At 35.9% G+C, this 26028-nt stretch overlaps 1 protein-coding gene across 1 annotated transcript in view; it reads right to left on the bottom strand.

Moving 5' to 3' along the window:
* The window catches only part of CATSPERB (cation channel sperm associated auxiliary subunit beta), a 150604-nt gene that overhangs the window by 120833 nt on the left and 3743 nt on the right, over nucleotides 1–26028 (bottom strand). Inside the window, exons 2-4 of the mRNA XM_068547781.1 lie at nucleotides 19395–19483; nucleotides 17085–17225; nucleotides 12834–12894 (exon numbers count right to left, since the gene is read on the bottom strand). Of these exons, the coding sequence (XP_068403882.1) occupies nucleotides 12834–12894; nucleotides 17085–17225; nucleotides 19395–19483 (291 nt within the window). The remainder of the gene's footprint in view (nucleotides 1–12833; nucleotides 12895–17084; nucleotides 17226–19394; nucleotides 19484–26028) is intronic.

Raw genomic sequence — 26028 nt, 5'->3', positions numbered from 1 at the left:
GCCACAGCAACAGGGAGGGAACCCAGCCCCACCCATCAAGAGTCAAGTGGATTAAAGTTTTACTGAGCTCTGACCGCCACAGCAACAGTCAGCTCTACCCACCACCAGAGCCTCCCATCAAGCCTCTTAGATAGCCTCAACCACCAGAGGGCAGACAACAGAAGCAAGAAAAACTACAATCCTGCAGCCTGTGGACGAAAAACCACAGTTACAGAAAGATAGACAAGATGAAAAGGCAGAGGGCTATGTACCAGATGAAGGAACAAGAAAAAACCCCAGAAAAACAACTAAATGAAGTGGAGATAGGCAACCTTCCAGAAAAAGAATTCAGAATAATGATAGTGAAGATGATCCAGGACCTCGGAATAAGAATGGAGGCAAAGATTGAGAAGATGCAAGAAATGATTAACAAAGACCTAGAAGAATTAAAGAACAAACAAACAGAGATGACCAATACAATAACTGAAATGAAAACTACACTAGAAGGAATCAATAGCAGAATAACTGAGGCAGAAGAACAGATAAGTGACCTGGAAGACAGAATGGTGGAATTCACTGCTGCAGAACAGGCTAAAGAAAAAAGAATGAAAAGAAATGAAGACAGCCTAAGAGACCTCTGGGACAACATTAAACGCAACAACATTCGCATTATAGGGGTCCCAGAAGGAGAAGAGAGAGAGAAAGGACCAGAGAAAATATTTGAAGAGATTATAGTCAAAAACTTCCCTAACATGGGAAAGGAAATAGCCACCCAAGTCCAGGAAGCGCAGAGAGTCCCATACAGAATAAACCCAAGGAGAAACACGCCGAGACACATAGTAATCAAAGTGGCAAAAATTAAAGACAAAGAAAAATTATTGAAAGCAGCAAGGGAAAAACGCCAAATAACATACAAGGGAACTCCCATAAGGTTAACAGCTGATTTCTCAGCAGAAACTCTGCAAGCCAGAAGGGAGTGGCATGATATACTTAAAGTGATGAAAGGGAAGAACCTACAACCAAGATTACTCTACCCGGCAAGGATCTCATTTAGATTTGATGGAGAAATCAAAAGCTTTACAGACAAGCAAAAGCTAAGAGAATTCAGCACCACCAAACCAGCTCTACAACAAATGCTAAAGGAACTTCTCTAAGTGGGAATCACAAGAGAAGAAAAGGACCTACAAAAACAAACCCAAAACAATTAAGAAAATGGTCATAGGAACATACATATCGATAATTACCTTAAACGTGAATGGATTAAATGCCCCAACCAAAAGACATAGACTGGCTGAATGGATACAAAAACAAGACCCATATATATGCTGTCTACAAGAGACCCACTTTAGACCTAGGGACACATACAGACTGAAAGTGAGGGGATGGAAAAAGATATTCCATGCAAATGGAAATCGAAAGAAAGCTGGAGTAGCTATACTCATATCAGATAAAATAGACTTTAAAATAAAGAATGTTACAAGAGACAAGGAAGGACACTACATAATGATCCAGGGATCAATCCAAGAAGAAGATATAACAATTATAAATATATATGCACCCAACATAGGAGCACCTCAATACATAAGGCAACTGCTAACAGCTATAAAAGAGGAAATCGACAGTAACACAATATAGTGGGGGACTTTAACACTTCACTTACACCAATGGACAGATCATCCAAAATGAAAATAAATAAGGAAACAGAAGCTTTAAATGACACAATAGACCAGATAGATTTAATTGATATATATAGGGCATTCCATCCAAAAACAGCAGATTACACGTTCTTCTCAAGTGCGCACGGAACATTCTCCAGGATAGATCACATCTTGGGTCACAAATCAAGCCTCAGTAAATTTAAGAAAATTGAAATCATATCAAGCATCTTTTCTGACCACAACGCTATGAGATTAGAAATGAATTACAGGGAAAAAAACGTAAAAAAGACAAACACATGGAGGCTAAACAATACGTTACTAAATAGCCAAGAGATCACTGAAGAAATCAAAGAGGAAATAAAAAAATACTTAGAGACAAATGACAATGAAAACACGACGACCCAAAACCTATGGGATGCAGCAAAAGCGGTTGTAAGAGGGAAGTTTATAGCTATACAAGCCTACCTCAAGAAACAAGAAAAATCTCAAGTAAACAATCTAACCTTACACCTAAAGAAACTAGAGAAAGAAGAACAAACAAAACCCAAAGTTAGCAGAAGGAAAGAAATCATAAAGATCAGAGCAGAAATAAATGAAATAGAAACAAAGAAAACAATAGCAAAGATCAATAAAACTAAAAGTTGGTTCTTTGAGAAGATAAACAAAATTGATAAGCCATTAGCCAGACTCATCAAGAAAAAGAGGGAGAGGACTCAAATCAATAAAATCAGAAATGAAAAAGGAGAAGTTACAACAGACACCGCAGAAACACAAAGCATCCTAAGAGACTACTACAAGCAACTTTATGCCAATAAAATGGACAACCTGGAAGAAATGGACAAATTCTTAGAAAGGTATAACCTTCCAAGACTGAATCAGGAAGAAACAGAAAATATGAACAGACCAATCACAAGTAATGAAATTGAAACTGTGATTAAAAATCTTCCAACAAACAAAAGTCCAGGACCAGATGGCTTCACAGGTGAATTCTATCAAACATTTAGAGAAGAGCTAACACCCATCCTTCTCAAACTCTTCCAAAAGATTGCAGAGGAAGGAACACTCCCAAACTCATTCTATGAGGCCACCATCACCCTGATACCAAAACCAGACAAAGACACTACAAAAAAAGAAAATTACAGACCAATATCACTGATGAATATAGATGCAAAAATCCTCAACAAAATACTAGCAAACAGAATCCAACAACACATTAAAAGGATCATACACCATGATCAAGTGGGATTTATCCCAGGGATGCAAGGATTCTTCAATATACGCAAATCAATCAATGTGATACACCATATTAACAAATTGAAGAATAAAAACCATATGATCATCTCAATAGATGCAGAAAAAGCTTTTGACAAAATTCAACACCCATTTCTGATAAAAACTCTCCAGAAAGTGGGCATAGAGGGAACCTACCTCAACATAATAAAGGCCATATATGACAAACCCACAGCAAACATCATTCTCAATGGCGAAAAGCTGAAAGCATTTCCTCTAAGATCAGGAACGAGACAAGGATGTCCACTCTCACCACTATTATTCAACATAGTTCTGGAAGTCCTAGCCACGGCAATCAGAGAAGAAAAAGAAATAAAAGGAATACAAATTGGAAAAGAAGAAGTAAAACTGTCACTGTTTGCGGATGACATGATACTATACATAGAGAATCCTAAAACTGCCACCAGAAAACTGCTAGAGCTAATTAATGAATATGGTAAAGTTGCAGGATACAAAGTTAATGCACAGAAATCTCTTGCATTCCTATACACTAATGATGAAAAATCTGAAAGAGAAATTATGGAAACACTCCCATTTACCATTGCAACAAAAAGAATAAAATACCTAGGAATAAACCTACCTAGGGAGACAAAAGACCTGTATGCAGAAAACTATAAGACACTGATGAAAGAAATTAAAGATGATACCAACAGATGGAGAGATATACCATGTTCTTGGATTGGAAGAATCAACATTGTGAAAATGAGTATACTACCCAAAGCAATCTACAGATTCAATGCAATCCCTATCAAATTACCAATGGCATTTTTTACGGAGCTAGAACAAATCATCTTAAAATTTGTATGGAGACACAAAAGTCCCCGAATAGCCAAAGCAGTCTTGAGGCAAAAAAATGGAGCTGGAGGAATCAGACTCCCTGACTTCAGACTATACTACAAAGCTACAGTAATCAAGACAATATGGTACTGGCACAAAAACAGAAACATAGATCAATGGAACAAGATAGAAAGCCCAGAGATTAACCCACGCACCTATGGTCAACTAATCTATGACAAAGGAGGCAAAGATATACAATGGAGAAAGGACAGTCTCTTCAATAAGTGGTGCTGGGAAAACTGGACAGCTACATGTAAAAGAATGAAATTAGAATACTCCCTAACACCATACACAAAAATAAACTCAAAATGGATTAGAGACCTAAATATAAGACTGGACACTATAAAACTCTTAGAGGAAAACATAGGAAGAACACTCTTTGACATAAATCACAGCAAGATCTTTTTTGATCCACCTCCTAGAGAAATGGAAATAAAAACAAAAATAAACAAGTGGGACCTAATGAAACTTCAAAGCTTTTGCACAGCAAAGGAAACCATAAACAAGACGAAAAGACAACCCTCAGAATGGGAGAAAATATTTGCAAATGAATCAACGGACAAAGGATTAATCTCCAAAATATATAAACAGCTCATGCAGCTCAACATCAAAGAAACAAACACCCCAATCCAAAAATGGGCAGAAGACCTAAATAGACATTTCTCCAAAGAAGACATACAGACGGCCACGAAGCACATGAAAAGATGCTCAACATCACTAATTATTAGAGAAATGCAAATCAAAACTACAATGAGGTATCACCTCACTCCTGTTAGAATGGGCATCATCAGAAAATCTACAAACAACAAATGCTGGAGAGGGTGTGGAGAAAAGGGAACCCTCTTGCACTGTTGGTGGGAATGTAAATTCATACAGCCACTATGGAGAACAATATGGAGGTTCCTTAAAAAACTAAAAATAGAATTACCATATGACCCAGCAATCCCACTACTGGGCATATACCCAGAGAAAACCGTAATTCAAAAAGACACATGCACCCGAATGTTCATTGCAGCACTATTTACAATAGCCAGGTCATGGAAGCAACCTAAATGCCCATCAGCAGACGAATGGATAAAGAAGTTGTGGTACATATATACAATGGAATATTACTCAGCCATAAAAAGGAACGAAATTGAGTCATTTGTTGAGACGTGGATGGATCTAGAGACTGTCATACAGAGTGAAGTAAGTCAGAAAGAGAAAAACAAATATCGTATATTAATGCATGTATGTGGAACCTAGAAAAATGGTACAGATGAGCCAGTTTGCAGGGCAGAAGTTGAGACACAGATGTAGAGAATGGACATATGGACACCAAGGGGGGAAAACTGCGGTGAGGTGGGGATGGTGGTGTGCTGAATTGGGCGATTGGGATTGACATGTATACACTGATGTGTATAAAATTGATGCCTAATAAGAACCTGCAGTATAAAAAAACAAACAAAACAATTAATACTAAACTTTCATTGGGTTTTTTGTATGGAAATATGATAATATAAATGTTTCAGACATTACATGAAATTTCTAAAAATCTTATATTTGTATATGTATGGAAATATGTATGGAAATATGTTAATATAAATGTTTCAGACATTACATGAAATTTCTAAAAATCTTATATTTGTATTTGTATGGAAATATGTATGGAAATATGTTAATATAAATGTTTCAGACATTAAAAAAAAAAAAAAGAAAGGTGTAATGGCTATATCAGTATCTGACAAAGGAGACTTCAGATCAAGGGAATATCAAGAATAAAGAGGAAAAATACAAATGATAAAGGGATCAATTCACTGAAAAGGTATGACAGCCCTAAATGTGCACATGCCTAACAGAGCTTCCAAATACATGAATCAAAAGCTGATAAAACTGGGGATTTCCCTGGAGGTCTAGTGGTTAGGATTCCGGGCTTTCACTGCAGTGGCCCAGGTTCAATACCTGGTCTGGGAAATGAGATCCCACAAGCTGTGCAGCACGGCCAAAAAAAAAAAAAAACCTAATAAAACTAAAAGGAGAAATAAACAAATCAACAATTATAGTTGGATATTTCAACACTCCTCTCTAAGTAACTGAGTAGTGAGTGAGGATATAGAAAAGCTGAATAACACTATCAACCAACTGACCCAATCAACACTGATAGAGCACTCCAGTGAAAAACAGCAAAGTAAGTATTTTTTTCAAGTGCCCAGGGAAGATTCACCAAACAGGCCATAAAAACCATCTCAACAAATGATCATACAAAATATGTTCTCAGAACATGATAGAATTAATCTAGAAAAATCAGTAACAGAAAGGTACCTGGAAAATTCCCAGATATATGGACATTTTACAACACACTTCTAAATAACCACCGGTCAAAGAGAAAGTGGCATGGGGAATTAGAAAATATTCTGAAAGAAAATGAAAACACATAAAAATTTATGAGATGCAGATAAAGCAGTGCTAAAGAGAAATATATAGTAGTAAAATATTTATATTAAAAAAGATCTCAAATCAATTATCTGAAGCAGGGATTAAAAGATAGTACTGCCTTATAAAGTGTCAAATAGTAAATATTTGGGGTTTTGTGGGCCATATGGTCTCTGTCTCAACACTTCAACTCTGCCATGGTAGCCAACAAGCAGCTATAGAAAACATAAATACATGAGCACAGCTGTGTTCCAATAAAACTTATTTACAAAAACAGGCAGCAGACCAAATTTGGTCTGCAAACTGTAGTTTGCCACCCCCTGATCTAAAGGTCCCCGACTTAGGAAACTAGAAAAAAAGGAGCAAATGAATCCCAAAGGAAGTAGAAGGATGAAACAGTGAAATCAACGAAATGAAGAACAGAAAAACAATAGTCACAATCAATGAAATCTAACGATGCTTCTTTGAAAGGATCAATAATGTTGATGAACTTCCGCCAGATGAATCAAGAAGGAAATAAAGATGCAAATATCAATAACCAATATTAGAGATGAAATAGGGCACATCACTATAGACCCTTTAAGGTTAATAAAAGAATGTCACAAAAACGCTTTAGTTACAAATTCAACAATTTAGATGAAATGGACAAGTTCCTTGAAAGATACAAACTGCCGAACCTCACTTCAGAAAAAACAGAAAACTTGAATATTCCCATATCTATTAAGGAAACAGAATTTGTAGTTAAAATCCTTCCCACAAAGAATACTCCACGCCCAGAAAACTCCACTGGTGAATCCCACCAAACATTTAGTGAAAAAAATGATATCAATTCTACAAAAATTCTTCCATAATATAGGAGGGAACTCTTCTCAACTCATATTTATTTATGTATTTCCCTTTTTAGAAATGAGGTTTATTTCAAAGCAATTTAGATCGAAAAGCCTACATACCTACTTTGTCCTCTGACCAGGTTTACCTACCAGTCAGGATTTCAAAAACCGCAGGCAAACCAAACACCTGTGAGATTCTGGGCAGTGCCCACCTTCCTTTCATTTTGGCAATTAAACCAGGACTCCCTTTGAAAGAAGCTTCTGTGCAAAACGCCGTATTTCCTAGAATGAGGCTCATTGTTTTTCCACCTTGAATTCACCCACTTAAAAAGCAGACCCAGAAACCCAAGCTTTTACAACTCAGTCCCAATATCACCACATAAATCACTTTCATTCTAGCAATTGTACAATTAATAGCCCCAAAATTTCCTTTAACAGAGGGCTTCAAGGCAAGGCAAAATTTCTCGTAACACCCCTGTCTGCATCTGCCAACTGTTTTCCGTGGGAATCACTCTCAAAGTCCTGGAGACGACCCCACCTGGCAATCAGAGCCGGATCCCACCGGGGAGGAATGTAGACAAAGGGCTCCTTGCTGGTCCCAGCACTGCTGTCAGACCCAGAAACAATGAACTTGCTCTGTACTCATAAACACTGTCCAATAAAAAGGCTACCATAAAACTCAGAAGCTAAATTTTCTGCTCAGATTCCTGGATAAAAACGATTTTTAAAAATCTGTGTAATTCAGACCAAAAGATGATTATTTAAAAGAAAATCAAGAAATAGAAACAACTTTCTAGTAAAAGCTTGTTGGAAGACGGATTCCAATACGATAAAAACGATCTAGATAAGTCCTTTTGTCTATGGGGAATGCAGTGTTATCAGCCCCTTACACAAGCCCTCCTGATACTCCTTATAGACAGCATTTCAGTTCAGAAATCAAAGTGGAAATACCTTTGAAAGGAAAACAGTGATGTGGCTGGAAAACCACGTGCATCTTGGCAAACGTTTTCCTACCCACCATGAGCCTGGGTTTTCTGATAAGGTCACTGGCTTGGCTTTCCCGTCAAAAACATTCTTGAAGTCGTAGGGAACAGAGGAATGGAGACTTGGTGTCTGAGCGCGTGTCTTCCGGGTTCCATAACTGGGGCTCAAGAGCCAACAGCAGGATCCTGTGGGACTCATGGAAGGTTCCCCAGGGTGATGAAGATTCTAAAGTTTCTTAAGCTCAGTATGAACTCAAGTCTGGTATCACCTGTGCTGGGCTCCCTCAACTCCTGCCCAAAGCCCTGTGCGCCCTTGGGTTTCAGCTTAAAGCTGAGCACCGCCCCCAGCGTTCATCATTAGCAACAGCTGAGCAATTCATTTGATAAAGATAGCATTACCAGATACCGAAACGAGATAAAGATATTACAAGAAAATAAAACTCCAGACTGATAACCCCAAGAACCCACTAGCCAAATGAGTCCAGCAATACACAAAAAGGATAATGCATCGTAACTAAGAGTTGTTTATCCTAGGATTGCAAGGCTGGTTGAGAATTCAAAACCGAATCAATGGAATTCTTCATATAATGGGATGAAAGAAGAAAATCCTTATAATCATCTCAATAGACGCAGGAAGAGCATTTAACAGAATTCAACACCAATTCTTGAACTCAGCAAACTAGGAATAGAAGGGAACTTCCTTAACCTGATAAAGGGCATCTGCAAAATACCTACAGATAACATCATACTTAATGAGGAAAGGCTGAATATTCTCTCCCTAAAGTTGGAAACAAGGCAGAGATGTCCTCTCTCACCATTCCTATTCAACATTGTACTGGAGATCCCAATGGCACAATAAGGCAAAGATAAACAAGTAAGTAAGTACGTAAGTAAAGACATATATAAATAAATAAAATGAATCATATTAGAATGGAAGAAATATATAAAATTATCTCTATTTCTAGATGGATGTTTATCCATGTAGAAAATCCCAAAGAATATATAAAAGACTATTAGAACTAATAAGTGAATTTAACAAAGTTGAAAGATACAAAGTCAATCTACAAAAATCAATTACATATTTACATATTATTAATGAACAATTGGAAATTAAAATATTAAAAATAACCATTTAAAGTAATACCAAACCCATGAAATACTTAGATATAAATTTCTTAAAGTATATGCAAGATCTCTATGCTGAAAACAACAAAACCCTGATGAAATAAATCAGAGGAGATGTAAATAAATGGAGAGATATACTGTGTCCATGGATTGGAAGACTCAATATTGTTAAGACGTCAATTCCCCCTAAACTAATCTATAGATTCAATGCAATTCTAATTGAGATAAAAAAAAATCACAGCAGAATTTTTTGTAGAACTAAACAAATTGATTGTAAAATTTACATGGAGAGACAAAAGAACTAAAAGAACAAAAGAAAAAGATCAAAGTTGAAGGGTTAATATTACTCATTATAAGCTTATTATTTATAAAGCTAAAGTAATCAAGTGTGGTATTGGTAAAGGATAGAGAGCCCAGAAATAGCAACTCACTGGACACAAAATAGCTTTTACAACAAAGGTGGTGGAATAATTGGATATCCATATTTCCCCCAAATTACCCTCAGTCCATATAATGTATAAAAACTAACTTAAATTCAGTCATAGACCTAAATACAAAACCTAGAACCATAAACTTCTAGAAGTAAATATAGGAGAACCTTTTTGTGGGTTAGGCAAAGATTTCTTAGATATGATGCCGAAAGTACAATCCATAAAATAAAAAACTGATAAATTAGACTTCATCGAAATTAAAAACTCTGATCTACAAAGGACATTCTTAAGAGATTAAAAATACAAGCCATAGACTGAGAGAAAATATTTATAAATCATATATCTGATAAAGGAGTTGTATCCAGAACATACAATGAACTTGCAAAAGATTTGAATAGATAATTCACCAAATGGCAAATAAGCACAAAAAAGGTTGTTCATTGTCATTAGTTATTAGGGAAATGCAAATTAAAACCATAATTAAATGTCACTCTACACCTATTAGAATGGCTAAATTAAATACATACATATTTATACATATTAAAATATATTTATATATAAGTATACATATATACATATTGTATGAATATACATATATGTATAAATGTATATGTATACATGTATGCAAACATACACACACACTTATATATACTAAGTGCTGGCATGGATCCAGATAACCTGGTGGTGAGAATGCAAAATGATACTGCTACTTTGGAAAATAGTTTGATAATTTCTTACACAGTTAAACTTACACTTACCATATGACACAGTAATCCTACTATCTGGTGTTAGCCAAATGCAACAAAAATTTGTGTTCACCACAAGAATCTGTATGAGAATGCCTATAGCAGCTTTATTCATAATTGCCAAAAACTGAAAAAATTCAAATGCCCTGCAACAAAATAAACTATGGTATATCCATACAGTGGAATACTACCCAGTAAGAAAACAAAAAAAACTACAACATAGTGAATCTCAAATGAATTATGCTAAGTGAAAGCAGCCAGACTCAAAAGACTACATATTTGATGATTCCATTTATATGGCTCTGGAATAAACGAAACAATAGGAACAGAAAACAGATCCATGGTTCGTGGGGCTCAGGAGACAGAGAGTTGAATACTGGTGGGGTAATGTTATTGGATGATGGAACTGTTCTAAATCTTGATTCATGATTACACAATTGTATACATCTGTGAAAACTTATAGAGCTAGGCACTAAAAACGGTATATTTTACTGAATGTAAATTATACCTTATTTTAAAATGAAAAAGAGAACAAATTGTGAAGTATAAATTAAGGAGGAACTCTTTTTACCTTCAACAGTTCTATGTAGTTCAAACTTCAAACTGCCTTCACCACTTTCTAGCTATCACCAAATCTCCATATGGCTCCATAGGCCTCAGTTAAATCATTCGAAAATGGAGCTAACAATAGTAACTAACACATATTGAGTAATAAATGAATTTAGTTAGGTAAAGTGTTTAGAGTCGTGCTGAAAATATAAGAATTCAGTAAATGCTACCGGCAAGTTCTACTACTACTATGATGATTATTTTGCTACCTTTGTTGTTGATGTTACATAAACTACCCTTCCCAAGATTTTACAGATACATAATACTCAAATTCATGGTATGGCAGCAAATAAGATATGATTAAGGAGTAAAAAGTGAATGAGCAAATATGGTCTCCTTCCCCCTGAAGATTTTCTTTCCTGATTTCTAGCATATTACTAACATTAGACCATTCTCTCCTATTACATTATAAGCTCAAATATATTTCTTTTTACTCAATCCAGAAGTTGTATCAAGATAGGCAGAGATCATTTGGTCTCTTTCCATAAAATACTTAAGTTTTCAGATCACCTTTTTTCTTGCCTGGGTGATCTTAGAATCAATGCATTTCTGAAATTAAATTTTATAAACAGAAGAAATGAAAATAACAAGTGATCTTCACTTCTTCGATTGTCAAACTAATGTCAATATTAGGCCAAGCAGCTAGAACAATCCATCATTAGGCTGTACTCCCTTTTTTTTTTTTTAAGGAGTACAATTTTCAGGATGAATTCCTTGAAAAAAAAATCACAAAAAGTTCTGATAGATTAATTTGAAAAAACTGAGATGAATAAAGGATAAAAATAGTGATATAATCCATGTTAGCTGTTATAATACTGGGGCTTCTTCTGCAGTCTTTTATCTTTGATGCTTCCTTATATAGAGTCTTTTCTATCCTTTCTGCCTTGTTCTCGCTTTCCCCCTGCCATTTACTCTGTAGGACACACAATTTGGTTCGTCCTTTAACTTTCCCATACTTAGAGGGGTTTGCCTGTATGATCCCCCCATCCCACTGTCCCAATTCCTCATCACCTGCTACATTTGATTGGCACACAAGTGGGTGCAGGATCAATTCTAGGCCAATTGAAGATACTCTCCTGGGGATTTGGAATTGGGCTGGTCCCTAGGAAATATGTATAAAACTTTGACAGCAGTGAGGCAGCTTTAGGAAACTAGTCTGCATAAAAGGAAAAATAAATATAGATGTACAGAAAATATAGATAAGAGAAACGGTGAAAATATTCCCTGGGTTCTTGAAGGTTCTCCATTTCTTACTTCTAATTCCTTCTTATAATCTGGCTTCATTTTTGTCTTTGGGTTCCACAACAAAAAGAAATTTACTCTTTTTCCTTTAGTGAGGTCAGGACGGTTTCTATTTCTTGCACCTACCATATTAGAATAATATACCCTTTATCATTTTTAAACTATGGGTCTGTATCTCATGCCTGAAGATCTACTAGCTCAGTCCACTAGCTCAATACTCACACCTTCTGGAATTTGACTTTCCTGCTCTTTCCTTCTTGGTATTTACAGTAGTATATAAACTAGGCTGCCACATAGCACTTAATAGTAGACCCAATGGTAAACTAATACACTACATACTACATTTTAAAATTAATGATTCCATTTCATTAAAATTAATTGGTACCTGACTTTCTCAATATTATGAATTTCAAGTTCTAGAAAATGAGTTTACTTTAACTAAAGAATAATATAAATGCTATGTATGTCAGAACCATCTATCTATAATATAACTGCCAGGTAAAATACAGGAAGCCCAGTTAAGTTTGAATTTCAGATGAATCACTAGTTTTTAGTAAGTATGTATGTCCCAAATACCACAGGAGACATTAACATGAGATAACATAATTTTTTAACATAATAAATGGTTTTTATTTGATAAATTTGGCAATCCAGACCCATGTGTAAAATAGTGAATTCAGATCATTCTTACCTGTATTTTTTGTAATGTTTTCTCTGGGAATATCAATCAACCAATAAACTCGATCACTGAACTTGAATAAAGAAGACATCAGAAAACAGTGTTTTACAATGTTAATAGCAACACTTACTTTGGCATATTCTACCCTATATTTTAAAAACTAAAATTAAACAAAAACATCCAATGTATATGTCCTTTACCCAGCAATTTCACTCTTGCGAATTTATCCTGCATTATACTCACATATGTGTGAAATGAAATGTGTTCAAGGATATTTTTCATCATTGTTTGTGATAGTAGAAGATTGGAAATAACTAAAGTATTCATCAGTTATGTGTAAGAATATAGCCACGAAATGCAATATCATACAGCCAAGTTCAGACAGCACAAAGCTGAAGCATTACTGGCTTGATGTGTCAGAGGACAGAACCTGCTGCTGACAGAAAATTTAGGAATTTAAGAGGAAAATCCCAGGCACAAGGGAGCTTTAAAAATAATAATCTAAGAGTTAAATATAAACTCTTTCCATATCCTTGGGCAACACAAGTGCAGGGGAGATCCTCAGAAGGCCATATGAAAAAAAAAAAGTCAGCAGTGGAAGTTAGTAGAACTGAGCAGAGATATCAGCTGCTGAAACAATAGGTAAGACATTTTGCAATTTGTGCCAGGGCAATTAATAGCCTTTTAGACCACCACCAACAAAAACATCAGCAAATTCTTGTAAGAAAATAGCAGAATCCAGAGTTGTTACAGCTTATTATCTTCAATGTCCACTTTTCTCCCAAAAATGACAAGACATGGAAAGAAACAGGAACATGTAACAGATATTCAGGGAAAAGAAGATAAACCATAAACTGACTCAGAATGAGTTCAGATACAGATGAAGACTTCAAAGCAGTTATTACAAATATGTAAATGGATTTAAGGAAAATGTGTTAATGAGGGAATGGGTAGGAAATCCAGCCCCGAAATGAAAAATACAACAATAAAACCAAATGGAAATAGTGAGGCTGAAAAGTATAACTGAAATAAAATTTTTACTAGATGCGTTCAATAGATTGGAGATGGCAAAAGAAAGAATAAATGAACTTAGGGCTTCCCTAGTGGCATAGTGGTTAAGAATCCGCCTGCCAATGCAGGGGACATGGGTTCAAGACCTGGTCCGGGAAGATCCCACATGCCACGGAGCAACTAAGCCCGTGCGCCACAACTATTGAGCCTGCGCTCTAGAGCCTGTGTGCCACAACTACTGAGGCTGGATGCCACAACTACTGAAGCCTGCGTGCCTAGAGCCCATGCTCCGCAACAAGAGAAGCCACCACAGTGAGAAGCCCACGCACCACAATGAAGAGTAGCCCCTGCTTGCCGCAACCAGAGAAAGCCTGCGCACAGCAACAAAGACCCAACGCAGCCAAAAATAAATAAATAAAATAAATAAATTTATTTTAAAAAAAGAAAGAATAAGTGAACTTAGATATATAACAATTGAAATTATTCAATTTGAAAAAGGCAGAAAATGATTCAAGAAAAGTAAATGGAGCTGTAGAGATCTGTGGGTCAATAAAACATGTTCCAAAATGTGCCTAATTGGAGTCCCAGGCAGGAAAAGAGACAGAGAAAGGGGTAGAACATTTCTTTGCAGAAATAGTGGCTGAAGACTTTCCAAATTTGGTAAACTTACAATCCAAGTAGCCCAGAGAACCTGTCAGGGTAAATACAAAGAGAACATCTTAAAAGCACCCAGAGAAAAATAACACATTACATACAGGGGACAATAATAAAATTAATAGCTGACTTCTCATTCAGAAACAATGGTATCAGGTGACATATTCAAAATGCAGAATGACATATTCAAAATGCTGAAAGCAAATGAAGTCACCCAACAATTCTATATCTGACAAAACAATCATTCAAAAATTAAGGTGACCACTAAAAAACTACTAGAATTTATGAATGAGTTCAGCAAGTTCAGGATATAAGATAAATATACAAAAATTAATTGTATTTTTTATACACTTGCAAAGAACACTCTGGAAATGAGAATAAGAAAGCAATTCTCTTTACAACAGCATCAAAAAGAATAAAATATTAGAAATAAATTTAACAAAAGAAGTGCAAAACTTATACTCTGAAAACTACAAAAAAGTGTTGAAAGAAATTCAAGAAAATGTAAATAAATGGAAAGACAACCCATATTCATGGATTGGAAGATTATTAAAATGGTGATACTCCCAAAACTGATCTACAGATTCAACACAATCCCTATTAGAATCGCAGCTGGTTTCTTTGTAAAAATTGACAAGTTTATCCTAAAATTCATATGGAAACTAGTGAAATTTATATGGAGACTAGCAAAAACAGTCTTGAAAAAGAAGAACAAAGTTGGAGGACTCATTGTTCTCAATTTCAAAACTTACTACAAAGCAGCAGTAACAAAACAACATGGTACTGGAATAAGGGCAGATGTATAGATCAAAGCAATAGACTTGAGAACCCAGAAATAAACCCTCACATTTAGAGTTGATTGATTTTCAGCAAAAGTGGCAAAACAATTCAGTAGGGAAACAGTAATAGTATTTTCATCAGATGGTGCTAGGATAGCTGGATATCCACATACAAAATAATGAATGTGGACCCCCCTACCCCACACCACACACAAAATTCAACTCAAAATATATCAAAGACCTAAATGTAAAAGGTAAAACTATGAACCTCTCAGAAGAAAACATAGGGGTAAATCTCCATTCCTTTGGATTAGGCAATGGTTTCCTATTTATGACACCAAAAGAATAAGCAACAAAAGAAAAAATAGATACCTAAGACTTCATCAAAAACATTTTTGTGCATCAAAAGACAGTACCATGAAAGTAAAAAATCAACCCATAGAATAGAAGAAAATATTTGCAAGTCATTTGTCTGATAAGGGACTTGAATTGAGAATGTATAAAGAACTTTTACAACTCAACAATAAAAAGACAACCCAATTAATAATCTACATAGATATCTTCACAAAGAAGATATTCAAGTGGCCAATAAACACTGTTGAGCAATGAAAAGATGCTCAACATCATTAATCATCAGGGAAATGCAAATCAAAATATAATGAGATAGCACTTCACACCCACTGGGATGGCTATAACAAAACAAAACAAAACAAAAAACAGAAAATAACAAGTGTTGGTGAGAATGTGGAAATTTGAACCTGAATACACTGATGATGGGTATGTAAAAGAGTCCAACCACTGTGGAAAACAGTCTGGCAGTTCCTCAAAAAGTTAAATATAGAGTTACCCTATGACCTAGCAATTCCATTTTCTAGTTATATACAGAAGAGAAATAAAAAAACAAAATTTCCACACAAAAACTGTACACAAAAGTTTCTGGCAGCATTATTCATAATAGCCAAAAAGTGGAAAAAACCCAAATGTTCATCAACTGATGAATGGATAAACAAAATATGGTACCAAAACAGTGGGATATTATTTGGCAATAAAAAGAAATGAAGTACTGATACATACTATCACATGGATGAACCTTGAAAACATTATTCTAACTGAAAGAAGCCAGTCACAAAAGACTGCATATTATATGACTTCATTTACATGAAATGTTCAGAATAAGCAAATCTACAGAGACAGAAAGTAGATTAGTGGTTGCTTAAGACTGGGGAGTAGAAGGTAGAATGCGGAGTGATTGTCAATGGGTATGGGCTGTCTTTTGGAAGTGATGAAAGTGTTCTAAAATTAGATAGTAGTGATGGTTGCACTCTATGAATATACTAAAAACCATTTAATTGTACACTTTAAATAGGCAAATTGCATGGTATGTAAATTATATCTTAATGAAGTTGTTACCACCACCCCCCCCCCCCAACAAAAAGGTGAAATAAAGACATTTTCAAGGGGAAAAAACTTCCAGAGAATTAATTGCCAGCAGACCTGCACTGTAAGAAATGCTAAAAGTTCTTTATGCTGAAGAAATATGACACTGGATGGCAATTTATGCCTACAGAAAGAATGAGGAGCAGTGGAAATAGTAAATATGTGAATAAAAAGTAAAAAAAAAAACCCACATGAATCTTTTTCTTTTCTTCTCTTAATTTCTTTAAAAAAATGACTTTAAAAAGTATAACAATGTATTATTGGGTTTAAATCACATACAGATGTAATATTACTGGACTAGCTGTTTTTAAAATCACATGCTAAAAGGAAGAGTATTCTTCTTGTTAATAACAAACCACAGAATAAAATAAAATGTAATTACCAAGGTTAAATTAAAGTGAAAGATGCCCGTATATGTACTATTTATGATTCCCAAGCTTGGAGCAAGTCCTCCTGATGTGAACACGCTTAGAAATTCCTTTGAAGTAAGCTCAATTTCAGATTGGAAAAAACACTGGATTTTCTTTAGGAAAGAGAAAAACACAAGTAGTGACAATTTGATGGTGAGAAGCATATTTTACATTAATTTGAAAGTGAGGAGAAATCTATGAAAAGTAGATGCTGCTGAAGATTGCTATCTCTAGTAATTCCAGTCTTTAACTTGGGAAAAAAAATCTATTTTGAAAAGTACACTTTCAGAACCCATCAGCCTATTATGCTAGTGTCATCATAGGTTTCAATTCATCCTATAATAATCTTTTCTGTCATAGAAATGGTCATAGAGTTATTATGTTTAACAAACATAGACTCAAAGTCACATGCTATCATATGTAGAAATTCCTATTTTATTAAAATCATTATTTTGTGTCTAAATAAAAAAGCAAATGTATAAAGCAAAACTCATTTTACTGCATTTTTATTGAATATTTCCCAGTTTTGAGAAGGTATATGAAAAGGTAGCAATCACAAATGGTGGATTTCCCTGAAAACCAATATGAAAAAGAAGAGCTTCATCTCACTTAGTTCTCCTAGTAGTTAAGATCACTCTGGGCAAGTTACCTATCTGAATTTCAGTTTCCCTATCTATAAAATGGGGAAACATATTCATTCCAAAGATATTTACTGACCCCTTACCATGAATCAGGCAGTGTTATAGGTGCTGGTAAAACAGAATTGAACAAAACAGGCAAAAATCCCTGACCTAATGGAACTTATTTTCTAATGGGGCTTGGCAGGGAGATAAACCCAAACCCTTTTCCTTTGTCTTACACTTCTCCACAATTTATTGCACTTTGTTAAGATGTTATACAAGCTCCCAATTCTAAGGATCCCTTTGAGTTACTCATTGTTGAGTTCTCCCATGGGTATGTGCATTGCATGTATAAATAAACTCTGCTTTTTTTTGTTTTGTTTGTTTGTTGTTTGTTTTTGTTTTTTAGGGTTTTTTGGCTGTGCCGTGAGGCTTGCAGGATCTTAGTTCTCAGACCAGGGACTCAACCTGGGTCACGGCAGTGAAAGCGCCGAGTCCTAACCACTGGACTGCCAGGGAATTCCCAAACTTCATTTTTATCTCCTGCTTAATCTGTCTTTTGTCAGTTTGTTTTACAGGCTCCAGCCACTGAACCTAAGAGGGGAGGTTCAGTACTCCCCTATAGTACTTATCTTACAGAAGATTAAATGTCATAAGGAACATAAAACATTTTGAAAAATGCCTGACAAACACTTTATAAATGCTAGCTATTATTTCTACTACTATTTCTTCTAGAACTACCACATCACAACTATCCAAAAAGTAGATTATACTTCTCTTTCAAAAGGACAAAACTGAGGATCAGAGAGGTTAGGTAACCTGCCCTAGGGCACACATACCATATACCGCAGAGCCAAAATTTGACCCCAGCTCTGTAGGTCTCTCTTCCTCTAGAGCCCATTCCTTTCCCAAAATATTTAATCACAAATGGGAAAGACACGTGTGACTCAAAGGGCTTGCACTTCACAATAGTTGTAAATAAAAAACTAAATATACGTTTGGCATATTAAGAAGGAACAGGGAACTAAGTCAAAACAGACTTTAGGATAAATGTATTTGTCCTCATGGGGTGTTTTTCTTTGTTTTGTTATATTTATCATAGATTTTTAGACAATCTGTGCAATTTTTATTAATTTATGTTTTTGTTAGCATTTGTTGCATGACTATCTTAACAGTACATTTTATTTTGTTGTGTTTTTAAAAATTTTGGCATTATTTGAATCAAAGGAGTCAAATAATCCCTTACCCAAAATGACACCTGCAATGTGGTACTTGTTATAAAAGGGAAAGATTCTTTCCCAAGGTCATGTGAGGTAACGTTCTTTCTCTAACAGGCTACAGCTGTCAAACTTCAAATGGACAGATCAGAACCATAAAAAATGAAGATCATTACAGCCAATCTTTTAAAAAAAGGGATGGAGGCATCTTAAAAAAAAAAAAAAAAAAGCAAACCACCCAGGGTGTTCAATGGCTAAATGAAATATTTTACTTGATCCAAGTGGAAAGAATTAGAAAGGATAGAAAGGATTATTTGTATCAAATTTCACCTCCCCAGTCTGAAAATAGTAGAAGGTATTTGAAAAGAGTACAGTGCTACTGGTTTCACCTATGCACTTAAAAGAAATATGAGGGGTTGTAGCACATGCTATTAGTGGACCTTACCAAGTCATCAGAGGAAAGATACAACTTGATTATTTCATTCTTTTGGGGGAACCCTTGGCTAGCACAAGCAAAGCGTTTCTCCGTATCACCTAAATAATACAAACATATATATATTTTTAGGTCACTAATGAAGAATTTCCATTAAAAGAACCATATTTTTTAAACAGAAAATATTTTTTAAAGTATAAGAATTATAATTGTATATTTTAAATTCACATCACTCTAGATAAAGTTTAAATCTTCCACTTTATTTTTTCATTTTAAAGATACAATGTCAGGACACTAAAAAGGAAGGTTTGACTGAGCAGTAAAATAAAATATAACACGTGCTAGGCTATGATACAAATTTTCAGAGGTGGCCAAAAACCAGTTCTTCACTCTTAAACTCCTCAACCATGGTGAACATATAAAAGGGACAGAAGTTGGAGATTGGAGAGTGAATTTATGTTTTGATAGAAAGCTACTGATATGAAGGTGACTCTTCTCCCCAAAGGGTGGGAGTGTTGGGAGAAAGATCCCTCCTTCTTATCTTGTTCTAAAGTGAGTCTCTCTGGGAATTCCCTGGCAGTCCAGTGGTTAGGACTCTGCGCTTCCACTGCAGGGGGTATGGGTTCGCTCCCTGGTCAGGGAACTAAGATCCAGCATGCTGTGGCATGGCCAAATAAAATAAAATAAAACAGAGTCTCTCATAGACAGCATAGAGTTGGATCATGTGTGAGTATTTGTTTTTGTTTTTGTTTTTTTTTTTGATCATGTGTTTTTACCCATTCTGCCAATCTCCCAGTTTTGATTGGGAAATTTAATCCATTTGTAGTTAAAGTGATTACTGATAAGGAGAGACTTACTTCTATCATTTTGCTATTAGTTTTCTATATACCTTATAACTTTTTTGTCCTTCATTACTGCATTACTGCCTTCTTTTGTATTTAGTTGATTTTTTTTTGTAGTGAAACATGTAAATTCCTTTCATGTATATTTTATAGCTATTTCCTTTGTGATTACCATGGGGATTACATTTAACATCCTAATGGTGTACTACCCTAATTTGAATTTATAGCAGCTTAACTCCAATAACATAGAAAAACTCTGCTCCTTTAAAGCTCCATCCCCACCCCTTTCAGTTGTTGATATCATAAAATTATATCTTTAAATACTGTGTGCCCCCAAAACATGAACTAATAATTCTTTTGAATGCGTTAGTCTCTTAAGATATGTAGAAAACAAGATTTGGAGTTACAAACCAAAATTACAATGACAGTAACTTTTGCACTAATCATTTTTTTCTTTAGATGTATTAGTCTCTTAAATCATGTAGAAGATGAAAAGTGGAGTTACAATCCATTGTTACAATATAATTACCCACATATTTACCTTTATTTCTCCCTATGGCTTCAAGTGACTGTCTAGTGTCCTTTCATTTCCCCTTGCAGGACTCCCTTGAGCCTTTTTTACATGGCAAATCTAGTGGTAACAAACTCCCTCACCTTTTGTTTATCTGGGAATGCCTTAATTTCTTCCTCACTCTTGAGGACAGTTTTCCCAGATATAGGATTCTTGGCTGACTGGTTTTTCTTTTAGCAATTTGAATATATCAGTCCACTGCCTTCTGGACTCCAAAGTTTCTGATAAGAAATCTGCTTATTATCTAATTGAGGATTCTTTGTGTGTGGTTATTCACTTCTCTCTTGCTGCTTTCAAGATTCTCTCTTTATCTCTGGCTTTTGAAAGTTTGATTATAATGTGTCTTGGTGTAGGTCTCTGTCAGTTCATCTGACTTGGAGTTTGCTTAGCTTCCTGGATATATATATATTATACATATTTATGCCTTTCATCAAATTTAGGAAGTTTTTAGCCATTATTTCTTCAAATAGTTTCTCTGCTCCTTTCTCTCTCTCTTCTGCTGTTACTCCCACAATGTGTGTGTTGGTCCACTTGACAGTTTCCCAGAGGTCTCTTACACTCTACACTTTTCTTCAACCTTTTTTCTTTCTGTTCCTGAGACTTGATAATTACAATTGTCTTATCTTCAAATTGCTGATTTTTTTCTTCTGCCTGCTGAAATCTGCCTTTGAATCCCTCTAGTGAGTTTTTCATTTCAGTGATTGTACTTCTCAGCCCCTGCATTTCTTCTTGGTTTCGTTTCAGGTTTTCTATTTCTTTATTGATACTTCCATTTTGCTCATACATTTTCTTGACCTTCTCCACATCTTCTTTGGTTTTGGGAGCAACTTTAACATGGTTGTTTTAAAGTCTTTGTCTAGTAGATGTGCCATCCAATCTTTTTTCAGGATAATTTCTGGTGGTTTATTTTTTTCCTTTAATGGGCCATACTTTCCTGTTTCTTTGTATGTCTTATAATTTTCTGTTGAAAACTGGACAGTTGAATCTAATAGTGTGGTAACTCTGGAAATTAGATTCTCCTCATTCCCCAGGATTTGCTTTTTTTTGTTACTGTTTTTGTCTTTTGGGTTTTTAAAAAATTGTTGTAGGCTGTCTCTGTATCAAGGATCAACCTCAGGTGTAAATTTAAGGTCTTCTTAGGTCTTTTATGAGCCTGTGTCATTTTTCCCTGGGCATGTGTGGTCACTTTGTAATTTATCCCCTTAAATGCAGTTTTTTTTGTTTTTGTTTTTTTTGATAGTCTTTAATGTCTGGCTCCCAAAGAGGAAAAAAATGAAAAATGAAAAAGGGGGTAAAAAGGGCACTGGCCCTTTAAGTCCCTTGAAAATCTGTTCAGCTGAGGGAGAGGAGCTTGCAACAATGAGGGGAGGTACAACAACAATGGCTGCCTGCCTCTTTGTCTGCACCTCTGTGATCAGAAGCAGCAATCAGCAATCAGAGTACAGATCCTCAATATTTGGAAGACAGGGTCCTTTTTGCCCACCCTAGCTTCTGCAAGCTGTGTGTGACTGCTCCAGGAACACGTGCACAGCTGCATGCCATGAGGCTGAGGGTGGGGGATGGGTAGTTTCTACAGTGATAAGAGTTGACAATGACTGAAATTAACTGCAACTCACTGTCCAAGCCTTCCCCTAGAAGTTGTAAGCCTTCAGCAGCCTCCAGAGTTCCAAAAAAGTTACATCAGACAGATTCGGCCAGTGCAGTTGCTGTCCAGTTGGGGAGGCAGATGTCTTGTGCTTCTCACTCTGCCGTCTTCCCAGAATCCTCTATCCCTTCTCCTTATCTTGAGTTTGAGGAAAGACGCTGTGATGGGACCACTCATCAATGTCATATGTATTCCTCTAATCTGGGGTATAAATTCAGACTCCTTGGAAAAAGGCAGGACTTGATTTGATGAAGAGGATAGGCCCTATCCCTTGCTAGACCTGCATAGCTATTTTCACAAGAATCCTGCTAAGTCATCTTAGAGAGAAACCCCCCCATCCTTTTTAAAAAATTTATTTATTTAATTTAATTAATTAATTTATTTATTGTGGTTGCATTGGGTCTTTTGTTGCTGCACACGGGCTTTCTCTAGTTGCGGTGAGCAGGGGCTACTCCTCATTGCCGTGTGCAAGCTTCTCATTGTGGTGGCTTCTCTTGTTGCAGGCTTCAGTAGTTGTGGCTCACAGGCTCTAGAGCACAGGCTCAGTAGCTGTGGCGCACAGGCTTAGCTGCTCCGCAGCATGTGGGATCTTCCCAGACCAGGGCTCGAACCCGTGTCCCCTGCATTGGAAGGCGGATTCTTAACCACTGCACCACCAGGGAAGCCCCCACCCCATCCTTGATATCTAACCACTCTCAATATCTACTCAAATTCTTCATCCCCTACCATCCACCCAGATGGTCATGCTGGTCTGCCCTCAGCAAGAATACTGTTTGGTTAGCTGAGCAAGAATCCTCCCTACTCTTGATGTCTCCTCTTAGTAATTTTCCATCCAAAGACACAATTTCCCCCACAATGAACCTGCTCCTTGGCTATAAATTCCCACTTGCCTATGTTGTATTTGGAATTGAGACTAGTTCTACACTGAGATCCTTTTTCCTCAATTGCAATAGTCCCTGAATAAATTGTAGTTTTACAGCTTTAAATATTGTCCAGCTCTGGTTTTCTTTGGCACAGTGAAGTTGAAGCCAGATACTGCGAAAGTACTGAAGGACATCAGAGGTAAGGCTAGATGAAGGGTAACTACAAACATCTTTTGTAACAAACATGGGTTTTGGTGGTATACAATGGCAAAGTACTTTTTAAAAAACTGTCTAAAGATGAGTTAGGGATGTTTTTATATTACTTTTTAAAAAGTGTTTTAAATTTTCTGACCTTTTTTTTTTAACATCTTTATTCGAGTATAATTGCTTTACATTGTTGCGTTAGTTGTTGCTGTATAACAAAGTGAATCAGCTATACCTATACATATATCCCTGTATCCCCTCCCTCTTGCATCTCCCTCCCACCCTCCCTATCCCACCCCTCAAGTTGGTCACAAAGCACCAAGCTGATCTCCCTGTGCTATGCGGCTGCTTCCCACTAGCTATTTTACATTTGGTAGTGTATATATGTCAATGTCACTCTCTCACTTCGTCTCAGCTTACCTTTCCCCCTCCCCGTGTCCTCAAGTCCATTCTCTATGTCTGCGTCTTTATTCCTGTCCTGCCCCTAGGTTCTTCAGAACCTTTTTTTTTTTTTTTTTAGATTCCATATATATGTGTTAGCATACGGTATCTGTGTTTCTCTTTCTGACTTCCTTCACTCCTCTGTATGACAGACTATATTCCATTGACAGTAATATTCCATTGTATATATGTGCCACATCTTCTTTATCCATTCATCTGTCGATGGACACTTAGGTTGCTTCCATGTCCTGGCTATTGTAAATAGAGCTGCAGTGAACATTGTGGTACATGACTCTTTTTGAATTAAGGTTTTCTGAGGGTATATGCCCAGTAGTGGGATTGCTAGGTCATGTGGTAGTTCCATTTTTAGTTTTTAAAGGAACCTCCATACTGTTCTCCATAGTGGCTGTATCAATTTACATTCCCACCAACAGTGCAAGAGGGTTCCCTTTTCTCCATACCCTCTCCAGGATTTATTGTTTGTAGATTTTTTGATGATGGCCATTCTGACCGGTGCGAGGGGATACCTCATTGTAGTTTTGATTTGTATTTCTCTAATGATTAGTGATGTTGAGCATCCTTTCATGTGTTTGTTGGCAATCTGTATATCTTCTTTGGAAAAATGTCAATTTAGGTCTTCTGCCCATTTTTGGATTGGGTTCTTTGTTTTTTGGATATTGAGTTGCATGAGCTGCTTGTATATTTTGGAGATTAATCCTTTGTCAGTTGCTTCATTTGCAAATATTTTCTCCCATTCTGAGGGTTGTCTTTTGGTCTTGTTTATGGTTTTCTTTGCTGTGCAAAAGATTTTAAGTTTCATTAGGTCTCAGTTGTTTATTTTTGTTTTTATTTCCATTTCTCTAGGAGGTGGGTCAAAAAGGATCTTGCTGTGATTTATGTCATAGAGTGTTCTGCTTATGTTTTCTTCTAAGAATTTTACAGTGTCTGGCCTTACATTTAGGTCTTTAATCAATTTTGAGTTTATTTTTGTGTATGGTGTTAGGGAGTGTTCTAATTTCATTCTTTTACATGTAGCTGTCCAGTTTTCCCAGCACCACTTATTGAAGACACTGTCTTTTCTCCATTGTATATCCTTGCCTATTTTGTCATAGATTAGTTGACCATAGGTGTGTGGGAATATCTCTGGGCTTTCTATCCTGTTCCATTGATCTATATGTCTGTTTTTGTGCCAGTACCATACTGTCTTGATTACTGTAGTTTTGTAGTATAGTCTGAAGTCAGGGAGCCTGAATCCTCCAGCTCCATCTTTCTTTCTCAAGATTGCTTTGGCTATTTAGGGTCTTTTGTGTTTCCATACAAATTGTGCAATTTTTTTTCTAGTTCTGTGAAAAATGCCATTGGTAGTTTGATAGGGATTGCATTGAATCTGTAGATTGCTTTGGGTAGTATAGTCATTTCCACAATGTTGATTCTTCCAATCCAAGAACATGGTATATCTCTCCATCTGTTGGTATCATCTTTAATTTCTTTCATCAGTGTCTTATAGTTTTCTGCATACAGCTCTTTTGTCTCCTTAGGTAGGTTTATTCCTAGATATTTTATTCTTTTTGTTGCAATGGTAAATGGGAGTGTTTCCTTAATTTCTCTTTCAGATTTTTCATCATTAGTGTATAGGAATGCAAGAGGTTTCTGTGCATTAATTTTGTATCCTGCTACTTTACCAAATTCATTGATTATCTGCAGTAGTTTTCTGGTGGCATCTTTAGGATTCTCTATGTATAGTATCATGTCATCTGCAAATAGTGACAGTTTTACTTCTTCTTTTCTGATTTGGATTCCTTTTATTTCTTTTTCTTCTCTGACTGCTGTGGCTAAAACTTCCAAAACTATGTTGAGTAATAGTGGTGAGAGTGGGCAACGTTGTCTTGTTCCTAATCTTAGAGGAAACGGTTTCAGTTTTTCACCATTGAGAATGATGTTGGCTGTGGGTTTGTCATATATGGCCTTTATTATATTGAGGTAAGTTCCCTCTATTCCTACTTTCTGGAGATTTTTTATCATAAATGGGTGTTGAATTTTGTCAAAAGCTTTTTCTGCATCTATTGAGATGATCATACGG

The sequence above is a fragment of the Eschrichtius robustus genome, chromosome 1, assembly GCF_028021215.1.
Source record: "Eschrichtius robustus isolate mEscRob2 chromosome 1, mEscRob2.pri, whole genome shotgun sequence".
Classification (NCBI taxonomy): domain Eukaryota; kingdom Metazoa; phylum Chordata; class Mammalia; order Artiodactyla; family Eschrichtiidae; genus Eschrichtius; species Eschrichtius robustus.
Note: the sequence above shows the minus strand (reverse complement) of the source record. Positions and strands in the feature narration are given on the sequence as shown.